The sequence below is a fragment of the Oncorhynchus mykiss genome, chromosome 16 (genome assembly GCF_057628025.1).
Source record: "Oncorhynchus mykiss isolate SJ-2025 chromosome 16, ASM5762802v1, whole genome shotgun sequence".
Lineage (NCBI taxonomy): Eukaryota > Metazoa > Chordata > Actinopteri > Salmoniformes > Salmonidae > Oncorhynchus > Oncorhynchus mykiss.
In genome coordinates, this window is record NC_143037.1 from 54870854 (window position 1) to 54897138 (window position 26285).

The 26285-nt window shown below is 41.6% G+C and overlaps 1 protein-coding gene across 2 annotated transcripts in view; it reads right to left on the reverse strand.

The window, feature by feature from the left end:
- arhgef19 (Rho guanine nucleotide exchange factor 19) overlaps positions 1-26285 on the reverse strand; it is a 40463-nt gene that overhangs the window by 5694 nt on the left and 8484 nt on the right. Inside the window, exons 2-15 of one of the 2 annotated variants that reach the window (XM_021566371.3) lie at positions 18451-19113; positions 17780-18235; positions 17443-17584; positions 17212-17297; positions 16717-16973; positions 16153-16313; positions 8336-8488; positions 7078-7207; positions 6816-6890; positions 6580-6669; positions 6145-6308; positions 5775-5933; positions 5604-5683; positions 5268-5372 (exon numbers count right to left, since the gene is read on the reverse strand). In XM_021566371.3, the coding sequence (XP_021422046.3) occupies positions 5268-5372; positions 5604-5683; positions 5775-5933; positions 6145-6308; positions 6580-6669; positions 6816-6890; positions 7078-7207; positions 8336-8488; positions 16153-16313; positions 16717-16973; positions 17212-17297; positions 17443-17584; positions 17780-18235; positions 18451-19111 (2719 nt within the window). In that variant the 5' untranslated portion in view covers positions 19112-19113. Of the gene's footprint in view, positions 1-5267; positions 5373-5603; positions 5684-5774; positions 5934-6144; positions 6309-6579; positions 6670-6815; positions 6891-7077; positions 7208-8335; positions 8489-16137; positions 16314-16716; positions 16974-17211; positions 17298-17442; positions 17585-17779; positions 18236-18450; positions 19114-26285 lie in introns of those variants that run through there. The other variant, XM_090203317.1, reaches the window with a different exon arrangement.

The following is a 26285-nucleotide window of genomic DNA, read 5'->3' on the forward strand; positions in this document are numbered from 1 at the left end:
ATGTATACAGAGAAGAGAGTCGGCCCAAGAATTTAACCCTGTGGCACCCCCATAGAGACTGCCAGAGGTCCGGACAACAGGCCCTCCGATTTGACACACTGAGCTCTATCAGAGAAGTGGTTGGTGAACCAGGCGAGGCAATCATTTGAGAAACCAAGGCTGTTGAGTCTGCCAATAAGAATGTGGTGATTGACAGAGTCGTAAGCCTTGGCCAGGTCGATGAATACAGCTGCACAGTTATCGATGGTGGTTATGATATCGTTAAGGACCTTGAGCGTGGCTGAGGTGCACACATGACCAGCTCGGAAACCAGATTGCATAGCAGAGAAGGTACGATGTGATTCAAAATGGTCAGTAATCTGTTTGTTAACTTGGCTTTCGAAGACCTTAGAGATGCAGGGTAGGATAGATAAAGGTCTGTAGTAGTTTAGGTCTAGAGTGTCTCCCCCTTTGAAGAGGGGGATGACCGCGGCAGCTTTCCAATCTTTGGGAATCTCAGACGATACGAAAGAGAGGTTGAACAGGCTAGTAATAGGGGTTGCAACAATTTCGGTAGGTAATTTTAGAAAGAGAGGGTCCAGATTGTCTAGCCTGGCTGATTTGAAGGGGCCCAGATTTTGCAGCTCTTTCAGAACATCAGCTATCTGGATATGAGTGAAGGAGAAATGGTGGGGGCTTGGGCGGGTTGCTGTGGAGGGTGCCGGGCAGTTGACTGGGGTAGGGGTAGCCAGGTGGAAAGCATGGCCAGCCGTAGAGAAATGCTTATTGAAATTCTCAATTATAGTGGATTTGTCAGTTGTAACAGTGTTTCCTAGCCTCAGAGCAGTGGGTAGCTGGGAGGAGGTGCTCTTATTCTCCATGGACTTTACGGTGTCCCAGAACTTTTTTGAGTTTGTACTGCAGGATGCAAATTTCTGTTTAAAAAAGCTAGCTTTAGCTTTCCTAACTGCCTGTGTATATTGGTTCCTAACTTCCCTGAAAAGTTGCATATCACGGGGGCTATTCGATGCTAATGCAGAACGCCACAGGATGTTTTTGTGCTGGTCAAGGGCAGACAGGTCTGGAGTGAACCAAGGGCTATATCTATTCCTGGTTCTACATTTTTTGAATGGGGCATGCCTATTTAAGATGGCGAGGAAGGCACTTTTAAAGAATAACCAGGCATCCTCTACTGTCGGGATGAGGTCAATGTCATTCCAGGATGCCAGGTCGATTAGAAAGGCCTGTTCGTGTTTTAGGGAGCGTTTGTCAGTGATGAGGGGTGATCATTTGCTCGCAGACCCATTACGGATGCAGACAATGAGGTAGTGATCGCTGAGATCTTGGTTGAAAACAGCAGAGGTGTATTTGGAGGGTGAGTTAGTTAGGATGACATCTATGAGGGTGATCGTGTTTATGGATTTGGGGTTGTACCTGGTAGGTTCATTGATAAATTGTGTGAGATTGAGGGCATCAAGCTTAGATTGTAGGATGGCCGGGGTGTTAAGCATGTCCCAGTTTAGGTCACCTAGCAGCACGAGCTCAGAAGATAGATGGGGGGCAATCAAATCACATATGGTGTCGAGGGCACAGCTGGGGGCAGAGGGTGGTCTTGTAGCAAGCGGCAACGGTAAGAGACTTGTTTCTGGAAAGGTTAATTTTTAGAAGTAGAAGCTCAAATTGTTTGGGTACAGACCTGGATAGTAAGACAGAACTCTGCAGGTTATCTTTGCAGTAAATTGCAACACCGCCCCCTTTGGCAGTTCTATCTTGTCGGAAATATTTTATAGTTAGGAATGGAAATTTCAAGGTTTTTGGTGGTCTTCCTAAGCCAGGATTCAGACACGGCTAGGACTTCCGGATTGGTGGAGTGTGCTAGGGCAGTGAATAAAACAAACTTAGGGAGGAGGCTTCTTTTTTTTATTTTTTTTTATTTTACCTTTATTTAACCAGGCAAGTCAGTTAAGAACAAATTCTTATTTTCAATGACGGCCTAGGAACAGTGGGTTAACTGCCTGTTCAGGGGCAGAACGACAGATTTGTACCTTGTCAGCTCGGGGATTTGAACTTGCAACCTTCCGGTTACTAGCCCAATGCTCTAACCACTAGGCTACCCTGCCGTCTAATGTTAAATTGAATGAAACCAAGGCTTTTACGGTTGCAGAAGTCAACAAATGAGAGAGCCTGGGGGATGGGAGTGGAGGTAGACACTGCAGGGCCTCGATTAACCTCTACATCACCAGAGGAACAGAGGAGGAGTAGGATAAGGGTACGGCTAAAGACTAACAGAACTGGACGCCTAGTACGTTCAGAACAGAGAGTAAAAGGAGCAGATTTCTGGGCACGGTAGAATATATTCAAGGCATAATGTACAGACAAAGGTATAGTAGGATGTGAATACCGTGGGGGTAAACCTGTGCATATAGTGATAATGAAAGAGATATTGTCTCTAGAAATAGCATTTAAACCAGGTGATGTCACTGCGTGTGTGGGAGGTGGAACTAAATTGTTAGCCGAGGCGTGTTGAGCAGTGCTAGAGGCTCTACAGTGAAATAAAACAATAGTTACAAACCAGAACAGCAATCGACACGGCATGGTGACGTTAGGGAAAGGCATGCGTAGCCGGGTGATCATACAAGTCCAGTGCGTGGCTTCAGGCAGCTAGCGGCACAGGGTTAGCAGGCTAACAGAAAGGCCTTAGAGGAGGAAAGTCTGTTGTGGCCCCCTCGTGCAGTTACATCAGCGGACAGATCAGCAGGGCTCCGTGTGGTAAACCAGGCCAATTGGCAAAATATGTATAGTGGGCTTTGAAATATGTCCGAAGGGCCTCTTAAGCCAGCAGTCCAATGTGCTTTAGATAGCTAGCAGGCCGCAGATTTGCGGCTGTGCGTTCAGGGGTCGTTAGCTGCTATAATTCCAGGTGGGGGAAAAAAATGTCATAATAAAAATGTTAAATAAATAATAACAATAAAAAAGAAACAATTAAACATAAAAGTGAAAAAAATAATAGGTTCAGAGCTTGCGATAGGAATCCGGAGATATGGAGAAGAATAAGTCCGACTAGCTCTGGTTTGAGTCGCGCTGTACAGACTGGCGAGAGTTGTCCGGGATAAAGGTAGCTGATGACCGCTAGCAAAGGATAGCTGACTGCTAGCTTGTGGCTTTGGAATGTATTTGGCCTCGTAAGCCAACAGTCCGTTGTGCTCTAGACAGATAGCATTCAGGGGACGTTAGCTGCGAAGGTCGGAAGGTGAGAAGGTTCAGAGCTTGCGATAGGAATCCGGAGATTTGGAGAGAAAAATAGGTCCAGTATGCTCTGGTTGAATCGCTTTGTACAAACTGGCTAGAGGTTAGCTGATGACCGTTAGCTGGCTAGTTAGCTGGCTAGTTTATGTTGGAGAGATTCCAGTAATAGAGGCAGAGAAAATTTTTAAATGTCCACACCACATTGGGTGAGGCGAGTTGCAGGAGAGTATTTTGAAGTAAGGGTTTAGAAAAATATTAAAAGATATGCGAAGAAAAAATATATAAAAATATATATACAGTGCCTTGCGAAAGTAGTCGGACCCCTTGAACTTTGCGACCTTTTGCCACATTTCAGGCTTCAAACATAAAGATATAAAACTGTATTTTTTTGTGAAGAATCAACAACAAGTGGGACACAATCATGAAGTGGAACGACATTTATTAGATATTTAAAACTTTTTTAACAAATCAAAAACTGAAAAATTGTGCGTGCAAAATTATTCAGCCCCCTTAAGTTAATACCTTGTAGCGCCACCTTTTGCTGCGATTACAGCTGTAAGTCGCTTGGGGTATGTCTCTATCAGTTTTGCACATCGAGAGACTGACATTTTTTCCCATTCCTCCTTGCAAAACAGCTCGAGCTCAGTGAGGTTGGATGGGGAGCATTTGTGAACAGCAGTTTTCAGTTCTTTCCACAGATTCTCGATTGGATTCAGGTCTGGACTTTGACTTGGCCATTCTAACACCTGGATATGTTTATTTTTGAACCATTCCATTGTAGATTTTGCTTTATGTTTTGGATCATTGTCTTGTTGGAAGACAAATCTCCGTCCCAGTCTCAGGTCTTTTGCAGATTCCATCAGGTTTTCTTCCAGAATGGTCCTGTATTTGGCTCCATCCATCTTCCCATCAATTTTAACCATCTTCCCTGTCCCTGCTGAAGAAAAGCAGGCCCAAACCATGATGCTGCCACCACCATGTTTGACAGTGGGGATGGTGTGTTCAGCTGTGTTGCTTTTACGCCAAACATAACGTTTTGCATTGTTGCCAAAAAGTTCAATTTTGGTTTCATCTGACCAGAGCACCTTCTTCCACATGTTTGGTGTGTCTCCCAGGTGGCTTGTGGCAAACTTTAAACGACACTTTTTATGGATATCTTTAAGAAATGGCTTTCTTCTTGCCACTCTTCCATAAAGGCCAGATTTGTGCAATATACGACTGATTGTTGTCCTATGGACAGAGTCTCCCACCTCAGCTGTAGATCTCTGCAGTTCATCCAGAGTGATCATGGGCCTCTTGGCTGCATCTCTTATCAGTCTTCTCCTTGTATGAGCTGAAAGTTTAGAGGGAAGGCCAGGTCTTGGTAGATTTGCAGTGGTCTGATACTCCTTCCATTTCAATATTATCGCTTGCACAGTGCTCCTTGGGATGTTTAAAGCTTGGGAAATCTTTTGTATCCAAATCCGGCTTTAAACTTCTTCACAACAGTATCTCGGACCTGCCTGGTGTGTTCCTTGTTCTTCATGATGCTCTCTGCGCTTTTAACGGACCTCTGAGACTATCACAGTGCAGGTGCATTTATACGGAGACTTGAATACACACAGGTGGATTGTATTTATCATCATTAGTCATTTAGGTCAACATTGGATCATTCAGAGATCCTCACTGAACTTCTGGAGAGAGTTTGCTGCACTGAAAGTAAAGGGGCTGAATAATTTTGCACGCACAATTTTTCAGTTTTTGATTTGTTAAAAAAGTTTGAAATATCTAATAAATGTCGTTCCACTTCATGATTGTGTCCCACTTGTTGTTGATTCTTCACAAAAAATACAGTTTTATATCTTTATGTTTGAAGCCTGAAATGTGGCAAAAGGTCGCAAAGTTCAAGGGGGCCAAATACTTTCGCAAGGCACTGTACATGGGATACGACAAGACGAAGGACAAATATGTCTACGCCATCTTGGATTGAACCTGCCCATCTTGGATTGAACCTGCTTATGATGATAGAGTTTAATGTGAGCTTGCCAAAGGGAGTTTCTCACCGTCACTTGTAATGGTCTTGGCTTGAAGAATATCAGCCTTCTCCAATGTAAGCTCATCATGCTCTTGGGCCTGGTAACTCTTGATGCATTGAACTTGGGAAAGATCTGAGAGGATAAACAACCAAAGGTGTATAAAATTACTGAAAAGGATGTACTTCCGTTAAAATCGATTTTTAAAATATTTTAAAACGTAATGCAACATTTTCCAAGTTACAGTAAATGAAACAACAGAAGCTCAGGGACATGACTGAAGTTGGTTTATAAGTCATTGAAATACTTAATCAGCACTGCAAGATGTGACTGCTTATCCAGACTATTGATAAAGCAGCTACTTACCATCATTCTCAGTGGCCTGCTCAATATCTTCCAATGGATCAGAGGGAAACATGGCTGTGATCCATCTTTGTTTCCCACTCCTGGGAAGAAACAAAACCCACGTAGAGGCTGTCAGTTCCTACTTTATCACTACCATTTCATATCATGATAGTGGTATGTATAGCAGCTCACTCAGTGTGGGCCTTGAGTAGGATCTGGTGTTTGAGTTGCCGGCCCTCACACAGCTGCAGGTGGAAGATGAAACCTGAGATGCCCTGAAGCTTCTGACTGAGGTCCTTCACCTTCAGCTGCCCGATCTTAGCGTGAACAAACACCATGAACTTCCACGTGCTGCAGACAAACCAGAGACAGGAATTTGTCAATGTATGCCATGCATCACTCAATCAACCAACATTTATGACATACAGTAACACCATACATAGTGTTGCATAGTGTGGCAGAGCATAGCATAGCTCAGCATACTGTAGCATGGCATTACGCCATACATATAAAACACTTTTCTTTCTATTCTCCCTCTACATTGTACAGCTTTAGTACTCACTCCTTCTTCTTGGACAGCAGAAGACAGTCATTGAACAGATGCAAGTACACAGGCCTTGTGGGCAACTTGAACTTTGACCCAGAAATACTCATGGTCTGTGTGTCCACTTCGAGCAGTTCTCCATGCTTGACCAGCCAGCGAGACTGGGAGATCAGAGGGAATATCTAAAAGGGGAGATGTATGTGAGTAATGAGCATGAATGAACAGTTATTTAATTATTACTAGGGTTAGAGGCATGTGGTTTCTTTACTTGCAATCTACAATGGGCAAACATTATATGGTTAATCCATACTATGGATACTAGGATTTGTTGTTGTCCAAAACCATTGATTCTCAGCAGTGGATAGGGGAAAGGGGAATATACTGTACATGAGTATACAGGAGGTGTACTGAAAATGAATGAGGTTGTTCCTAATGAGAGATGTTGTCATCTACCTTGCCCTCAAAGTGGATCTTCTTATTGAGGTGAATGAGCTCTTCCATCCTCTTCATTGACTGCACACTGGAGTTACATTCCTTTATAATCTGTTGTGATAAGAATGGTTATTTCAATGTTTTAGGCAATATAGTCTATTAGTAAAAAGTTTAATCATTTCTCTATTATTTATTTTGTATAACGACCACAAATGAACCAAACTTCAACTTTTGGTATGTGTTTTATTTTATGCTACCTTTTTCAGCTCATTGAAGGCCTTGGTGGCTGTGTCCTCATCCCTAGAGCCTGGTGTTGTCCTCTTTAGGATATTCTATAAGATAGAAGGAAGATAGAACATTTTGGATCTCAACTTTCACCTCAGGACACTGCAAAGCCTGCTGCTGTATATTTGCTTATTCACTGGTCAGTAACTTGATGTAAAGTAGAGTAATTGTTTTGTCCCTACAGCCAGTCATGAATAGTTTAATTCTATGGTGAACAAGGGTGCTCTATCATACCTCCACCAGCATCTTGAGCCGTGTGATCCTCTGGAAGGGGAGGATGAGGAAGGAGGCGAGGGGAAGACGCTGGCAGATGGGGTCTTCTTCCAAACGAGCCAGGATACCTGGGAAGCGAGCATTCTCCTGTCTACAGAGACAAAAATCGCTTCAAATCTAGCAATATGGTCAGAAAAAACCTTCACTGGTATGGATTGGAGATATATGTGTATATGTGACTCACCACCTGGATTCGGTCTTATGTAGCAACATTTGAAATTGTGTTTTTTATTTTTATACATTGGATAAAAGTAGAGAGTCAGAGATACAAAATGAGATAACGTACACTGCATTTGAGGAACAAATGGAAGTTTGTTTGTTGTCTTTTAAAGTTGATCAATTGTAAACTCACATTTGAGAAAATGGCCTTTAAATGTTTTGGCATTTAGTGAAGAGCTCTTCTTTGTCTACACCCATTCAGCATCGTTCACACCCTCTTAAGCTTTAGCCCCACCCATCTCGTTTCCCTATCGGAGCGAATGATTGGATAACAATGAAAACAGCCTAACCAACTCTGCTGGCAACAATTTTATTACGTTCTTTTGCAGATGTTTACTGACACTGGCCATATTCAATGGGTGTTGTACACACATCACGTAACATTAGCTAACGAGCCAGCCAGCTAATATTAGCTAATTAAACGACAATAAACAGTGCCAACAATGCCACAGTGCTGGGAGCTAACCAACCAGGTTCAATGTTATCTAGCTAACATTTGGCTCTAATTAGAAAAGCAAATGGCTCTGGAATATGAATAATAACATCAGCTAGGGAGCCAGCCAACTAACGTTAGCTAGCTAGCTAACAGTACACTTTATCTTAAGACATATAGCTATCTAGGTAAACAATGAACCTAGCTATGTAAACAAATTGTAAATTCAAACAACGTTAGCTAACAAGCCAGCCAGCTAACGTTAGCTAGTTAGTTTCCTAGTTTCCTGAATCGGTTCACATATATCTATGGTCATGAACCCTGTTTCTGAAGAGCTACAGGGTTTCATTCCAACCCAGCACTAGCACACTTGGTCTTGATGATTAGTTGAACCAGGTGTGTTAGTGCTGGGCTGGAACAGAAACCTGCACACCGTCGATATCCATATGTACAAAGTGACAATTCGAGCGTGTGTACTAGGCACCGAGCAACATAATTTGCATTATACTTACGGTCTCAAATGTGCAACAAAGCAAAATAGATTACACACAAAGTAAGACTGCTCACAACATGCGCTGGTAGGTCTGTTCCTGGTAGGCCTGGTTGGTCACGTAGGGGAGGTAGACCCTTCGCAGGGCGGGACAGTGGGCCAGGACGATGTCAGACACGTCAAAACGCAAGATGTCCTCCTCCAGTCTGTGCTCCAGGTCCTGCAGGAACCTAGAGAGAGAGATGAAAGGAAGAGAGAGAAAGGAAGAGAGGGAGTAACAAAGAAAGTGAAATATTCAGAGAAAATCGAGCTTGGGATCGAAACAGAGAGAGATATTGAAAGCAGTGGGGCTAAGCTACCTGCCATCCATGACCTCTATACCAGGCAGTGTCGGAGGAAGGCCCCTAAAAATGGTCAAAGACTTCAGCCACCCAAGTCATAGATTGTTTTCTCTACTACTGCACAGCAAGCAATACCGATGCAGCAAGACTTGAACCAACAGGACCCCGAACAGCTTCTATCCCCAAGCCATAAGACTGCTAAATAGTAAGTTAAATAGTTAACCAATAGCTACCTGGACTATCTGCATTGACCCTTTTGTGACTAACTCTTTTAACTCATCACATATGCTGCTACTTTAAAAAAAATATATATATATTATTGAACATCCGAAACATACAATATACTTGCAGTGAAGCCGCTCAACAACTACATCAGACCAATCATCCAACAGACTCCCATTCAGAGCAACACACAGAAGCATCCAGGTTCAATGCCCTGCTCAAGGGGCGCGTTGACAGATCTCCCACCAGGCCAAACGTGAATCCGAACCCTCCAAGATCCCCCCACAGTTCCCCAATAGCTGTCCTGCAACCATTCGAGACCCCTCCCACAATCACCCCCCCCCAAGAAGAAGAAGAAAGAAAATATATACATTTAAAGAGAAAAAAGGAAGACAAAAGAAAATAGCAAACAACACTGCAAAAAAAAATAATTATATATATATAATACATTTAAAACAAAGGACACCAAGGATAACTAAAATCATAACAGCAATGCCAACTGTATATGTTTGTGTGCATGTCTGGCACTATTATATGTATGTGTGTGTTCTTGTATGCGTTTATTTGAATGAGAGTGTATGTATATTCATGTGTACAAACACCTGCACGGCATCAGTCTCATGCAAACTGGCATTAGTTGTAAAAACACTGCCCCTCTGTGTCATTTAAACATACTTTTTATCATGTTTTATTTTGTTTGAAAAAGAGAGATACTTTGAAAAAAGTATAGTTTTCAATTAAACAAAAAGGAGACATGGCAATCTGCACAAAGGCAAAAAGGCAATTTTATAACAATGGATGAGCTTTTCTTAGTAATCTACTTGAGAACCATTTAGGCTTCAAGTAAAACTTTTGAATAAATGAAGATTTTAGAGAGAGGTTTAGTGCTTTTATATTTAATAATCTCAACCCACCCAATTCATATTCATTATATAGATACACTGTATACGTTTCATTTTGTCTGGTTTGGCGTCCCAGATGAAGCGAAATATATTTTGCTCATATGATTTGAAAAATGAATAATCATGAGTAGGCAGCGCCATAAGGAAGTGAGTAAACTGAGATATGACTAAGGAGTTAATCAGGGCAATTTTTCCATAAATAGACAGGTATTTACCTCTCCATGGTTGCAGGATCTGGTCTATTTTTACAAGTTTTCTATTGAAATTAATTGTGGAGAGCTTATTTTTATATTTTGTGATATGAATTCCAAGTATGTCTACTTCACCATCAGCCCATTTTATAGGTAAACTGCAGGGTAATGTAAAAGTTGTATTTTTTAAAGGTCCAATACATAATATTGTACACTTATCATAATTAGGTTTTAGTCCAGAGAGTACAGAAAAGTTAGCTAGATTTTCAATGAGACATTGCAGGGATTTAGTTTGCATACTTAATATAAAACTTGAGTCATCAATACATGGACACCTTTGTTTTTAAGCCTTGGATTTCTAATCCTCTAATGTTGTTATTGGATCTGATTTTAATAGCTAGCATTTCAATGGCCATAACGAATAGATATGGTGACAGAGGACACCCTTTCTTAACTCCTCTTGACAATTCAAAACTCTCTGAGAAGTAGCCGTTATTTACTATTTTACACCTGGGGCTACTATACATAATGTTTTACCCATTTTATAAGAGAATTACCGAAATTGGAAAAATCCAGGCATTTATAAATAAAATCCAGTCTTACTTTATCAAATGCCTTTTCAAAATCCGCTATAAATACCAGGCCTGGCTTCTTAGATGTTTCATGATGTTCTATTATTTCTAGTAGTTGTTGTATATTATCTCCATTGTATCGTCCATGTAAAAACCTGTCTGATCAGGATGAACCATACCTGCTATGCATTTCACTAGTATTTTTGCATCACAATATTGAAGTGTAAGGGGCCTCCATCTGGGTCTTGTTTTAATAATAGAGAAATAAGACCTTCCTGCTAAGTACCTGACAGACTACAATTTATATAGGAGTAGTTAAAACAAATCTAACAATGGAGCTTTTAGAATATCAAAAAACGCTTGTCATCAAGCCCTGGGGTTTTTCCAGACTGAAAGGATTTAATAGCCTCAAAAAGTTCTTCCTCTGTAATTTGGCCTTCGCATTGATCTTTTTGTAAATTTGTTCATTTTCCATTTTTTACATATTTTGGAAAGAATTCCTTACCGTAATCTTCATTCAGTGGGAGAGGATGAGACGGAAAAGAGAACATCTGCCTAAAATAGTTAGCTGCCTCTTTTAAAATACAATTCAGAGAATCATAGATGACTCCGTCTTCAGTAACGAGTTTCTGCAAATTAATTTTTGTTAGCGTTCCTGTATTGGAGATTCAAGAAGAATTTTGTGCATTTTTCTCCATATTCCATCTAGTTTGCTTTATTTTTGTAATAGATTACATTAGATCATTCTTGAATAAGTTCCTCAAGTTCTTTTTGTTTTTCCTCTAACTTATTTTGTATCTCTGTAGTATTGTTTTTATTGCTAACTACCTGTACTATTAGTTCATGGATTTCCCTTGTTAGTCTTGTCTCTTTAGCCAGAAACTACTTTTTTAAATTATTGATGAATATTGAATTGAAGGTACATTTAAAGGTATCCCAAACAATAAAGGGATTTGCTGAACCTATATTATATGGGAAAAAATCAGTTATAAATGATTTTGTCTTATTTTTAACTAAGTTGTCCTCCAGTAAACTTGGATTAAATTTCCAATATACCCGTCCACGTGGAAAATCTATAAGAGTTTTGTGAATGCCAATTAGATCATGATCTCCTATTAAAACTTTTTTAACCTTTGATGCAAGAGAGAAAGAGACAAGAAAGTAGTCAAGATGACTAGCTTGATTAAGTCTCCTCCATGCATATCTCACTAGTTTTTAGTGTCCAAATATCCACTATTTCTAATGTGTCCATAATATTTGTGATTTCCTTCAGGGCACGGTGATGATAGTTTGTAGAGTGATTCCTTTAGGGTCCAATGAGGTACTTAACACTGTGTTATAGTCTCCTACCATAATTAATTGATAATTTGTTGCCTGTAAGTTCAATAAATGGATACAAATTATTTTGAAGAAGTATGGATCATCCTGATTTGGACCATATAGATTAATGAGCCAAATCTCTTTTTTGCCCACTTGCATATTCAAAAGGATCCACCTTCCTTGTGAATCATTTCTGACTATTTGCACATTCAGATCAAAATTGTTGTTAATTAATATCATCACACCTTTTGAGTTACTTTGTCCATGACAGAAAATGATTCCACCACCCCATTCCTTTTTCCACACAACTTCATCTAAGGATGTATTGAGTGAGTTTCCTGTAAACAGTATATGCTATATTCCTTTTCTTTTAGCCACGTAAAGACGGATCTTTTTTTACAATCTGCTAAACCGTTACAATTATAACTGGCTATACTTATTTCACCCCTTACCATAACTAGATACTATTCTCAGTCTAAATTGACCATAATTAGTGCTTCTAAAGTTACTGCCATCAGAGGTATTATGACGGTCAAAACTAGAGTTTTCAAATGTCTGATATTTAGAATTCAAGCAATAGGTTCTAGCAATATTTGTTTTATTCCCTTGCCTGTTTTCCTGTGAGCCAATGCCACAGATGTTAGAAAATTGAGACAAGATATTATGTGTGTAGTAAATCTGAGTAGGTTGATGTGTATGATATTGGATGTGATTTGGTGAGAGTGTGTACGATGTCTGTAGAGTAAGACTATAATGTGTTATGTCCAAAAAATAATAACTCTGTCAATTTGCATGGTTGAGTGTCTATGTGTGTAACATATAGGTCGTATAGCCTTGATATTCATGATAATAATAATCAATAATAATCCATATCATATCACCGTCATAGTTGCATCATAATTATCTTTAACATCATCGAAAAACACATCCCAGCATTTCCATAGCAATTGACGTTTCACATGATCATAAAATAGACCTTGCATTACTCTAGACCTTGCATTACTCTCACTACAGTACACATGTATTCAGTACAATATGTTATTATTCTGATATCTCCCCTTGCTTGTTGTAAACATATATAAACTTGTAGACAAATACATAAAAAAGATAGACAAACAAACACATAAAATTATAAAACTGTTATTGACAATAGAGAGAGAGAAGAGAAGAAGAACGAGAGCGAGATCAGCTGTGTGTGTGTGTAAGTCCGTATGTGTAAGCATGCATGTAATTGAGTACCTGTGTGTTCATATCCACTTCGTAATGTTCAAATATTTTTACAGTTCCCATACTTTCTTTTTTTCGTAACCTGAAGTCCCTGTAGAATTTAGTACAGCCTGGTGTTATGGAGCTGTCTCGGAATAGCTGTCCATCTATAAAGAGTTTGTCCACAATGATAAAGGCACGCTTACTCTTCTCTCGTTGTTGCCTTTGTACCGGATACAGTCTCTTAGGACGTTTGTTTATCTCCCTTTAAGCTCCCTTCCCCTGCTTTTGATCAGCTCCTTTTGTTGGTAGTGTTCAAATTTTGTGATGATCGGTCGGGGACCCTTGGTCTTGTCGGTCATAGCTCCAAGTCTTTGTACTTGGTGGAAAGCCACCTTGTTTACAGTCTCTATAGGAAGTTTCAAGGCGGATTGCATGAATTCTCTGATCGCGCCCTCTGGATTATTGGATGCGTCATCAGGAATCTCAGAAATACAGTGCCTTGCAAAAGTATTCGGCCCCCTTGAACTTTTAGACCTTTTGCCACATTTTCAGGCTTCAAACATAAAGATATAAAACTGTATTTTTTTGTGAAGAATCAACAACAAGTGGGACACAATCATGAAGTGGAATGACATTTATTGGATATTTCAAACTTTTTTAACAAATCAAAAACTGAAAAATTGGGCTTGCAAAATTATTCAGCCCCCTTAAGTTAATAATTTGTAGCGCCACCTTTTGCTGCGATTACAGCTGTAAGTCGCTTGGGGTATGTCTCTATCAGTTTTGCACATTGAGAGACTGACATTTTTCCCATTCCTCCTTGCAAAACAGCTCGAGCTCAGTGAGGTTGGATGGAGAGCATTTGTGAACAGCAGTTTTCAGTTCTTTCCACAGATTCTCGATTGGATTCAGGTCTGGACTTTGACTTGGCCATTCTAACACCTGGATATGTTTATTTTTGAACCATTCCATTGTAGATTTTGCTTTATTTTTTGGATCATTGTCTTGTTGGAAGACAAATCTCCGTCCCAGTCTCAGGTCTTTTGCAGACTCCATCAGGTTTTCTTCCAGAATGGTCCTGTATTTGGCTCCATCCATCTTCCCATCAATTTTAACCATCTTCCCTGTCCCTGCTGAAGAAAAGCAGGCCCAAACCATGATGCTGCCACCACCATGTTTGACAGTGGGGATGGTGTGTTCAGCTGTGTTGCTTTTACGCCAAACATAACGTTTTGCATTGTTGCCAAAAAGTTCAATTTTGGTTTCATCTGACCAGAGCACCTTCTTCCACATGTTTGGTGTGTCTCCCAGGTGGCTTGTGGCAAACTTTAAACAACACTTTTTATGGATATCTTTAAGAAATGGCTTTCTTCTTGCCACTCTTCCATAAAGGCCAGATTTGTGCAATATACGACTGATTGTTGTCCTATGGACAGAGTCTCCCACCTCAGCTGTAGATCTCTGCAGTTCATCCAGAGTGATCATGGGCCTCTTGGCTGCATCTCTGATCAGTCTTCTCCTTGTATGAGCTGAAAGTTTAGAGGGACGGCCAGGTCTTGGTAGATTTGCAGTGGTCTGATACTCCTTCCATTTCAATATTATCGCTTGCACAGTGCTCCTTGGGATGTTTAAAGCTTGGGAAATCTTTTTGTATCCAAATCCGGCTTTAAACTTCTTCACAACAGTATCTCGGACCTGCCTGGTGTATTCCTTGTTCTTCATGATGCTCTCTGCGTTTTTAACGGACCTCTGAGACTATCACAGTGCAGGTGCATTTATACGGAGACTTGATTACACACAGGTGGATTGTATGTTCATCATTAGTCATTTAGGTCAACATTGGATCATTCAGAGATCCTCACTGAACTTCTGGAGAGAGTTTGCTGCACTGAAAGTAAAGGGGCTGAATAATTTTGCACGCCCAATATTTCAGTTTTTGATTTGTTAAAAAAGTTTGAAATATCCAATAAATGTTGTTCCACTTCATGATTGTGTCCCACTTGTTGTTGATTCTTCACAAAAAAATACAGTTTTATATCTTTATGTTTGAAGCCTGAAATGTGGCAAAAGGTCGCAAAGTTCAAGGGGGCCGAATACTTTCGCAAGGCACTGTAAATGATTTCCACGCATGCTACGACTTTGTATGTATAGTAGCGACTCCTTCATCACCCTGTTTTCCCTGAGTAGACAATCGATGTTGGAATTGTGTATTTTTACCTTGGCTGTGAGTTCCTTCCTGCTACTGTTTATGTTTATGTATGCTGCTGCTACTGTTTATTATCTATCCTGTTGCCAGTGGTGGAAAAAGTACCCAATTGTCATACCTGAGTAAAAGTAAAGATACCTTAACAAAAAAAGACTCAAGTAAAAGTGAAAGTCACCCAGTAAAACACTACTCAGTAAAACTCAAAAAATATTTGTTTTTAAATCTACTTAAGTATCAAAAGTAAATGTAATTGCTAAAATATACTTAAGTATCAATAGTAAAAGTATACATCATTCCTAATATTAAATCAAACAAGACGGCATGATTTTAATGTTTTTTTAAATGTATGGATCACTAGGGGCACACTTCAACACTCACACATCATTTACAAACAAAGCATTTGTGTTAGTGAGTCTGCCAGATCAGAGGCAGTAAGGATGACCAGGCATTTTCTTCTGATAATTGCATGAATTGGACAATTTTTCTGCCCTGCTAAGCATTCAAAATGTATCAAGTACTTTTGGGTGTCAGGGAAAATGTATGGAGTAAAAAGTATATTATTTTCTTTAAGTAGTACTTTAAAGTATTTTTACTTAAGTACTTTACACCACTGCCTGTTGCCTAGTCACTTTATCTCTTCCTATATGTACATATCTACCTTAATTACCTCGTACCCCTGCACATCTACTTGGTACTGGTACCCTGTATATATTATCGTTACTTATTGTGTATTTATTCCTTGTGTTATTATTTTTCTATTATTTCTCTTTTTCCTCTCTGCATTGTTGGGAAGGGCCCATGAGTAAGCATTTCACTGTTAGTCTACACCTGTTTGTGACTAATCAAATTTGATTTGAAGAGAAACAGAAGAATAAGAAAAACCAAGACAGAAAAAACAGAGAATCTCATGACATACATTCATTTACTATACCTCTCACTGACGTCCTTGACCTCGGGGAGCTTGGAGAAGAGCCACTGTCTGTCCTGGGCCCCCAGACACTCCCCCAGCTCCTGGGACAGCATAAAATGGTCCACTGCGATGGTCAGACTCCGAATGTACGACGCCTCTGATGTCACCAGCTCAAACTTGGCCTGTGATGAGGAGACATTATGGGCCTTTAGGAAGCAATAGGCACACCTCTCACTCACAATTAAAAACATGATACTTTATTTATCTAAATATGAAAAATGAAATGCTTTATCTAAATATTAAAATCATGAAGTTATCATGAGACATATTGGGAAAATCTATGAATTTAATGTTATGACCACAAATCAAAATATGTTATGTTAACAAAATAGGTAATCCATCCCATAGATGAAACAGATCAACTTGGCTGGCTAATTGGATATGCTAAAAGCCTGTAGTGCTGCCATAGACATAGATAGAGGCTGCACTTTCCACAAAAGATAGGATATTGGGCACACCTTCTATCCATCTCTATGAGTGCTTCTCAAATCCCAATCTGGCTTGATGTCACCCCCATGTTCTCACCTCCTGTAGTTTGCGCTCAACATTGCTGAAGTTGTCCAGCTGACCGCTGGTCCGGACATCAGGGATGTCTTGCCACAGCGAGAAGGCGGAGCCTCGTGATGAGCAAAAGGAGCTGGATGGAGACAGATTAGACGGAGATGGAGTCTCCCCAGCCCCTTCCTCCCTTAGCCCCTCCTCCTCAGCACCTGGCTCCTCCCCCTGCTGCCTCAGGATTTCTCGGTTGATTGCAACATCACTGTACTCCTGGTACAGAATTGCTGAGGAGAGAGAAAGAGAGAGAGCGATGCGAATTTGAGTAAGAAGAGTACATAGGGGTGATTGAGAATTAAAATCAATATTGCAGAAAGTTTTGAAAAAAATACTTTCAGATATTATGTTGTTATGTAGCATGTGGTTGAACGAGTGTGGATACCATTGCAATGCCATATAAATACCATTGATAATGGAGGTGGAGAAGGGAGGTGGAATAAACCACATTTTTTACACAAGACTCACAGCTGGGGAGAAACCGTGACAGACGATTGGATCTGCTGACTGTGGGAGGAGTGCACCAATCATCCTCAATGGATTTCTTCCTCAAACTGTGGGAAAGTAGTATTTATAGTCGTTATAACAGTGTTATTCACAGTGGACAACCTTACAACTCACTTCCAGCTAAGATTTGTAGTTTAAATTTGTGAGTTTAACTTTGATATAATACACCAATTTTTTGCTGTTAAAACACACTTTTTGATTGTGAATCCGGTGCTACGTCGATGTTGTTGCGTGTTTTTGTCAGCAGATGGCAGTTGCGGTGTAGGTCCTACTGGACTATGGGGGGCGCTGTCACTGGCACCACCTGAGCAACGATGCCTGGAAGTGGACTTATCTGGAGAGGAAGAAAGTATATGGAGGTGGAAGGAACCTGGCAAACACACAACCACTACAGAAAGTTGTCTCAAGTTTAAACATCCTCTTACATAGAAACCAGCTTTGCTAAATTGGTTATAGCATTTGCTGTCAAAAACATAATGTCTAACACATCCCACTGCAGTGGTGCTCAACCCTGAGGCAGGACACTCACAGTCAGGGCTGAAGTTGCTGGGGTTCTGCCTGTCGCGGGAGGCCACGCGAGCTGACAGTGACTTGCCAAGCTTTAGTGTGAACGAGTTCTTCCTCTGGGAAAGCTGTAGCCGTGAGATCAGCTCTGAGGCTGAGAAGCGACGCCGCTCGTGTTCCGCCATACTGGAGCGGGCTAAAGAGCTTCCTCCGGTGGCCGAGGAATTCTCTACAGCCCCACAGTTCAAGACAGATGAGTGCTCTGACAACTGCAGCGGCTCTGCGGAAAAAGGTGGAGTCTTTCGAGGGTTGGGTGTCCCCCCTGTTGATGAGGGGCTCGTGGCATCTACAGGGTCTCCCCCGATGTCCTCCTCCAGGAAGGAATCGAAGGGTCCTGAGAAGAGGTAGTCGCCATCCAGAATGGGGCTGGCCAAAGAATCGTCACTCAGGCTGTCTGGTGAGTACACTCGCATCTTACGCCCTAGGACACAACACAAAAAAGACTGAGGTGAAGACTTCTCTGCAAACTACAGCCAGTCATATTGGAAATAGGCCTTGTACAAAATACTTCAGAAGTAAGATTTGAAGTGTGATTTGTATGTCCTACAGATGACAAAATGAAGGAGGAAAGAAACATTCTCCTGATGAGGACTAACAGAGAGTTGACAAAGTGGAATGGATAGATACTGTACTTACGGATAGACTTTTCCTTGAGTGAACCCTGTGACGTCCTCCTCTGGGGTCGACAGGTGTCTGGGGTCTGCATCTCCGGAGGCTCATGTGAGGATAGAGAGCCAGGTGACTGAGAGTTACAGTAGTCTGTGTCCCTGTACAGGGAGGACAGAGGGAGGAACAGGGGCAGGCTGAGGGCTGTGTGGAGGGGACGAAACACCGTCGACACCACCGTGGGTCTCTCACACTTCTCTTGCCCTGGAGGGTCAGTCCCCCTATCTTCCCGGATAAAAAGCTCAACGTCACCCCCTGGCATCTGAGAGTCTGAACTCAGGTCCGTATCAGTGTCTTGATCAGGGTTACTCCTCCAGCCGCCATTTTCTGCTTCAGTCCTTGTGTGTTTGCGATGATTCAGAGGCAAAGGGGTGGAGTGCTGAGCGTCTGCAGTAGGTGATCCATGGCCGTTGTCGCTGGGGGTCACAGGCGGCTGCCGCTCCTGCTGACACACGGCGATGTGGTTGTGCTGGCACTGCCGCAGGAGAGGCCTGTCGTCCCGGGCCTCGCTCAAAGCCTGAGACTCGCCTGAGACCGGGAACCACATGCTGGGACACTCTCCTCGGCAACGGAAGACATGGAGGTGAGGCTGGAAGTCAGGGAGAGGGGAGAATCCATACCCGGGAAGCATGACTGAGAGAACACATGGGAAATGCAGAAGAAAGGAGAAACAAGTTTTTGCAATAAACTTCAAAATGCTAACATAATATCCTCTTGCCATATCTGGTAAAACAGCACCCACTGAGCATGGTTACGTGCACACAATAATACCATTATTATAGATAGTCAGATTAATATAATAGTGTGTTTAAAACGTTTACATGCTTTGCAAGAATAACCATTTCCCTAATAATCCTGTTTACATGGACATATTTGAAATCAGGCTACCTGGTGGGACTTAAATAAATGCAGAAAAGGGAGGCTTGCGCTACAGGTGCACATGTGCAGATCGAATTCCCAGCCGGAGTGCTGATTAAACTGTTTACATGTCTAATAATTTGAAAGAAAAAAGAAAACCAAGGGGTTTTAATCGACGTATGCTTACTTCGATTTTGACCTTATTATGACAAGCAGAGTAAGGTGTTTACATGACTATTTCCATACTTGGCCTAGTGCCATAATCAGTTTAATATCGAATGATGTGTGCACTCAGTGTAGGCTATATTGTATTCACTAATCACTATTAAAAGGAACATTTCATCATGTGGTCTCTCATTCAGGCTTCCCTCTATACGAGACATGGTATGTTAAATTGAAAAACTGAGTGAGACAGCTATTAACCACTGGTGGAGACAGTTATATCCTTATATGGAAGGTGTTGCTGTTGTACATAAAGCAAACCTGCTGTAGCCCAAGTACCAAATGCAGTACAAAACGACTCATCCGCTACTTTGTTTATAGTTTGTGTATGCCAAAACTAACCAATCAGGTCCCCTTCACAAATAATTTTCAAATAGTATGTTTCCTGAAATACTTTCAGTTGTTCCATCTCTCTCTTGTGGCAGTGTGAAAGATGTACTGTATACTCGCTAAGGAAGATGTCTGTTCATTGGAGCAAAATGGCAGTTGAACATGGACACATGAAACCCCCCACCCCCTCTCCTCTAGGTCTGGCTCTGTGCTGCAGCTGAGAGTGTCTTCCTGCTCTAATTAAAGACTGCACCACACACAGCTCTCAGCCCCCTGTACTTATCCTCTACCTAACCCCCCCCCCCCCCCCACACACACACACACACACACACAAACCTCCTTTATCTACAGATGGCATGCTGAGCCAGGCCAGAGCCACACACATTCAGCCATAACCCTTCACAAAGTGCGCCCAAACCAAGTGAGACTACATATTCAGTCCTCGTCACCTTTCACCTGACAATATAGACCCATCTATCTCTCACAGTGTTTAATCTTTAACCTGGTTGTTATGACATGATCAGCAGTCCAGAGATTCAGAGAGACCGAGAGAAGGGAGAGGGATTCTAAGAGATTGAGGGAGAGAAAAAGAGAGAGTGACCCACAAATGATTCCCCCACTGCGCCATGGAAATTAGGTCGGCACTTTACACTAGTGTTACTTACTATAAACAAATTGGGGGGAATTCAGACTGTAGTTACATGCATGTAGCTTGAGCACTTTTCACTCTATGCGTATTCTGGCCTTGAACATGGGGAAATGCCAGTGCCAGCAAGGTATTTGGGGAGGAGATCAAAGAAATGTGTGCGTCTACATACGCAGTATTCTGACCTTGACTTAATTGACTAATAATTCTAGCACCTGAACGTGTGAGGAAACAATGAATAAGGTTAAGTGTACCTGTCAGTTCCAAGTGGAAAAAACATCTATACTGAACAAAAATATAAACGCAACAGGTCCCATGTTTCATGAGCTGATATAAAAGATCCCAGAAATGTTCCATATGCACACAAAGCTAATATCTCTCCATTTTTGTACACAAATGTATTTATATCCCTGTTTGTGAGCATTTCTCCTTTGCCAAGATAATCCATCCACCTGATAGTTGTGGCATATCAATAAACTGATTAAACAGCATGATCATTACACAAGTGCACCTTGTACTGGGGACAATAAAAGGCCACTAAAATGTGTAGTTTTGTCACACAGCACAATGCCACAGATGTCTCGAGTTTTGAGGGATCGTACAATTGGCATGCTGATTGCAGGAACGTCCACCACAGCTGTTGGCAGATAATTTAATGTTCATTTCTCTATCATAAGCCACCTCCAACATTGTTTTAGAGAATTTGGCAATATGTCCAACTGGCCTCACAACCGCAGATCATGTGTTTTTTTTCTTTCATTTATTTAGTTAGGCAAGTCAGTTAAGAACAATTTTTATTTACAATGACAGCTAAACCCAGACAACGCTGGGTCAATTGTGCCCCTTTGGGACTCCCAATCACGGCTGGTCGTGATACAGCCTGGAATTGAACCAGGGTCTGCAATGATGCACTGAGATGGAGTGCCTTAGACCACTGCGCCACTCGGGAGCCCACACCTGCCCAGTATTTCTGTCTGTAATAAAGCCCCTTTGTGGGGAAAAACTCATTCTGATTGGCTTGGCCTGGCTCCCCAGTGGGTGGGCCTATGCCCTCCCAGGTCAACCCATACCTTGGCTCCTGCCCAGTCATGTGAAATCCATAGATTAGGGCCTAATGATTTTTCTCTCGAACTGTGTGCACGTTACAAACTTTCATTCATAGGCTAGGTTGTAGCAACCTCATGATGGAGATAGGGAAAATGTGAGTATCATGTAGTATAAATCTATTGATGTTACATTGAATTGGGTGCATGGATATGGACAGGTTATAGACCATAGAGAAAGAGTGACTTGAACTGGATACTGTCTTATTGTACCTTTATCAGTGGCAGTCGGTGCCATTTAAGATGAGGGAATACGATTATTTTTGCTGTAATAGAAAAAGGCCATGCTCATGAACAAAAATAATCGCATTCCCTCATCTTAAATGGCACCGACTGCCACTGATAAAGGTACAATAAGACAGTATCCAGTTCAAGTCACTCTTTCTCTATGGTCTATAACCTGTCCATATCCAGTCTACCACTGTGTCCCTACTATCATACAGAAAAACATGTAACACCTTGCAACCCTGCAATGTCAAATCAAATCAAATGTATCTATATAGCCCTTCGTACATCAGCTGATATTTTTATTTTACCTTTATTTAACCAGGCAAGTCAGTTAAGAACAAATTCTTATTTTCAATGACGGCCTAGGAACAGTGGGTTAACTGCCTGATTTGTACCTGATTTGTACCTTGTCAGCTCTGGGGTTTAAACTTGCAACCTTCCGGTAACTAGTCCGGTTATTAGTCCAACGCTCTAACCACTAGGCTACCCTGCCTTCTCAAAGTGCTGTACATAAAAAATCTGCCCAATGTCTGCCCATTCCATCTAGACACCTAATCTACTCAGAACTACCAACAAGGGCATCTCCATAAATGTATCCGAGTAAGTTATGTATTCCAATCAAAAGGCTTAAAAAGTGTCTTTGGTTGTATAGTGTTATTTGGGAGTGTTATGGACTTTGGCGTAGGCGTTTCCCCTGTCATTTTAATAGGCCACAATAAGAAAGAATGTCTACATTGTTAATGAGTAGCTAGTACACTGGAATCTCTTTTATAACAGTTTTGATTAAAGAACAATGTTCAATTTTTTTTATGTGCGACATAATCCCTTATCAGACTCATAACACGGATACCATAAATTCAATTTTGATGCATCGTTATAAAAAAGTCTCCATGCCTGTATCATAAGTTAACATGTTAGCATAGTTTCAACTCTTTGGTAATAATGTCATGGTTAAGGTTGCAAAATTCTGGGAACTTTCAATAAATTCCCTGGTTTTCCAGAAATCCTGGTTGGAGGATTCCGGATTTCCTGCTTATTCCCTCCTGATGCCGGGCTACCGCCAACCGGGATTTCAGGAAAACCAGGGAATTTATTGAAAGTTATTTCATTCCTAGTCATAGTCATACATCACTCACTCTGGCATGGGAATCATGGGACTCACTGCAGATAAACAAAACACATTGTGACAGTCACAATTTTCAAGTGGTAATAATAATAGGGTATGATGACTGGTGTCACTGTTTAGCCTTTCAACAGTCCGTCCTCCTCAATCTCAAACAATTTGCATAAATCTCTCTTTATCTCTTTCCAGTTTCAAAGGGTAACCATAAGTCAGGGGACAGACAGAGACCTGTCCTGAAGATGTGCGTCTTCTCCCTCATGTCTCTCATCCAGAGTTATGGGGTCTGTTATGGGATGTGTGTGTTTGAGCAGGCGGAGTGGAGTGGCCTGGCGGTGTGGTGTGACCCCATCCTGTATGTGTGTGAGAATGCAGTGAAGCCCTGTCACATCAGGACACTAATTTCCCTGTAGTAGACTGGGGGACTCTGCCACTATGCCATAGACATAATATATACAGTATTTCACACCATTGGACTCTCCACGATGCTGGTGAGGCAGCATAGCACATTCCCATTCAAGTTAAGTTATAGTAATTAATCTTCTATGTGCAAAGTGGTATCGGACAGTAGGACAAACTGAGGGTATAGCACTCTGGAGGAGATTGTCAAACTTTTCCTCCACTAGCACTGAGAATGTGAGGAGATTAATTTGTGATTGGAAATATCCCTTGGGTGCAAGAGGATACTGAGATGAAAATTACATTAAATGTATTTACAATGAAACCCCACCTGAAAAGCGATTGCAACTTCAAACATTCGGAACCACCTACTGCGACCATTTTCTCAAAATCAAAAGACTAAAGTGTCTAGTCATAGACATGAAAGGCTGGATAGATGTTTTTAAAAAGGGGCATTCAGATTTTCATTTCTCTGCTCCAGACCCACAGGTGAGGTTCTGAGGCCATGGAGCAGAAAGAAATCCCCCTTAATGTTGATACTTGGTGTGGGTCCTAATCCTGTTCAGAGCCTGGGGCAGCTACTCCTTCCCTATTAAGACATACTGACAACCTGGCTTACCCTGACACAAACAATGGACATACAAGGAGCACCTTGGGGGACAGACACACCTGAGCCTAGCGAGAGAGTGATTTCAGCTGTCTTTGACTGAAAGAGACAAAACATTAGAAAGGTGTCCTGTTAAATATTTGACCTCCGACAATCTCGGACTTGTTGCTCGAGAGTCGGGATTCCAGCTAACAGACAGCACAAACAACAATATATTATTTAAAAGCCCACAAAAATGTGCAGAATCTCGCATGTAAATGACAAGACATGTGCAGCTTTGCCTTCCCCCTCTCGGGCACCAGTACACCCTGCCCCCTCCACAATAATACCCCCCCTCCCCTCTCCCCCCCATCAAAGAGACAGACTGGGTGAGGGAAGAAGAGCAACATACTCGGTTTAGTCAGGGGGATGAGTTTTAGACCTGGGTTCAAATACTATTTGAAATCATTAAAAAACTTGAGCTGTTCATTGCAACAGAGCTTCCCTGCTGCAATGAACCAATAAAAAAGTCCCAAAAGTGTAATCCCGCCCACCTAGCACTCTAGGCTGGCTAAAGCAAACCCTCAAAGTATTTGAAAGATTTCAAAAGGAATTTGAGTTTATGAAAGGAAGTACACTTGTTTCTTCACTCAATTCAGATATAAAAAGTAGGCTACTGATGAACTACAGACCTGCCATCACAAAGCAAACGGAAGGCCTGAGATATTTGTACATTTCAACAACATTTTGACAGGCCTCCCGGGTGGCACAGCGGTCTAGGGCACTGCATCGCAGTGCTAGCTGTGCCACCAGAGACTCTGTGTTCGCGCCCAGGCTCTGTCGCAGCCAGGACCGGGAGATCCGTGGGGCGACGCACAATTGGCCTAGCGTCATGAGGCTTTGGCCGGGATATCCTTGTCTCATCTCGCAGTGCACGCTAACCAGGTGCACGGTGTTTCCTCCAACACATTGGTGCGGCTGGCTTCTGGGTTGGATGCACGCTGTGTTAAGAAGCAGTGCGGATTGGTTGGGTTGTGTTTTGCCTCTCCCAAGCCCATATGGGCATTGTAGCGATGAGACAAGATACTAACAATTGGATACCACAAAATGGGGGAGAAAAGGGGGTAAAAAACAAAACAAAACAAAAAACAGCTTTGTAGGTGTTCTCTGCACCCAAACTGTCAATCAAAGATTGTTTGATGATCTGATCATGGGCCACACTGTACATTCTGCTGATGCATCTCTTGTAATTCAAGTATTGTATTCTCTCCATTCCCTGTGTCTGTTTTCTCCTTCTTTCTCTCCTCCAGTTTGGAACCAAGACAGACTTTTTTGTTGTTGTCCTACTCTCTCCTTTATCTTCTGGACAGGTATGGACAAGTCAACTGAGGGCGGCTTGTTTTGAAACATGATCAGGGTAGGTAGAGAACCCACCTCGAAGCTGACCATGTAGTAGGTTTTGCCTGTGGGGCGAAGCTACAAATGAATAAAAAAAACAGAGAAGGAAAAAGCACAGCATCATTAGGATTAGGAGGTGAACTAGAGCGAGGACAAAGTACTCTATAGTTCTCTCTCAAGTTGGCATATAAATTAGACGCTGTATCTTGCAGCCATATCTGGGGTTCATATTTTAACAGAATACTAACAGGGAAAACTGAAGGGATTAACTCATGAAGAACACTGTACAACTCTCTTTGATATAAAAAAAACTGTTGAACTTTATTGTGAGACAGAAATGTATTCTTGTGCATGTGTGAAACCTGCCCCATTGCATGTTAGATGCTGTGGGCTGGGGCCATAGCCAACTCAGTGCTTGGAACAGCCTGCAGGCTTCAGCTCTAGCTTCAGCTCTTGCACAGGTGTGCAAGCAACACTGTTAGGAAGGGCATTTCACACAGGGCCCCAGGGCCCCACTGCTCACGCTCATTTGTGAATCTAATCTTTTTCAAATAATTTCAAAATATGAGATATCATCCAGGGAAAAAGATCATGCTGTTTGGTTGTTTTATGTTATGAATGTTTAGATGTATCCTTCCCGCCCTTCCAAGTTTGATCAATGTACGTATCAACAGGATTTCACTACAGAAAATGTGTCAAAACTTCAATAATCAATAGTATTTTTTTTATTATATGTACATGATAGAGACATTCGACTAGTGATTGCTTTATGCTCTGACAGAAGAGGGCCAGCAAGTTAACTTCCAAATTCATTACCGACCAGCCCCCAAACAAGAACCTTTGACAAATGCAGGCACTTTGCACATTCCTTGAATAGCTAGGCTCTCGTCATTCCTCTAAAAATTCTCAGTAATC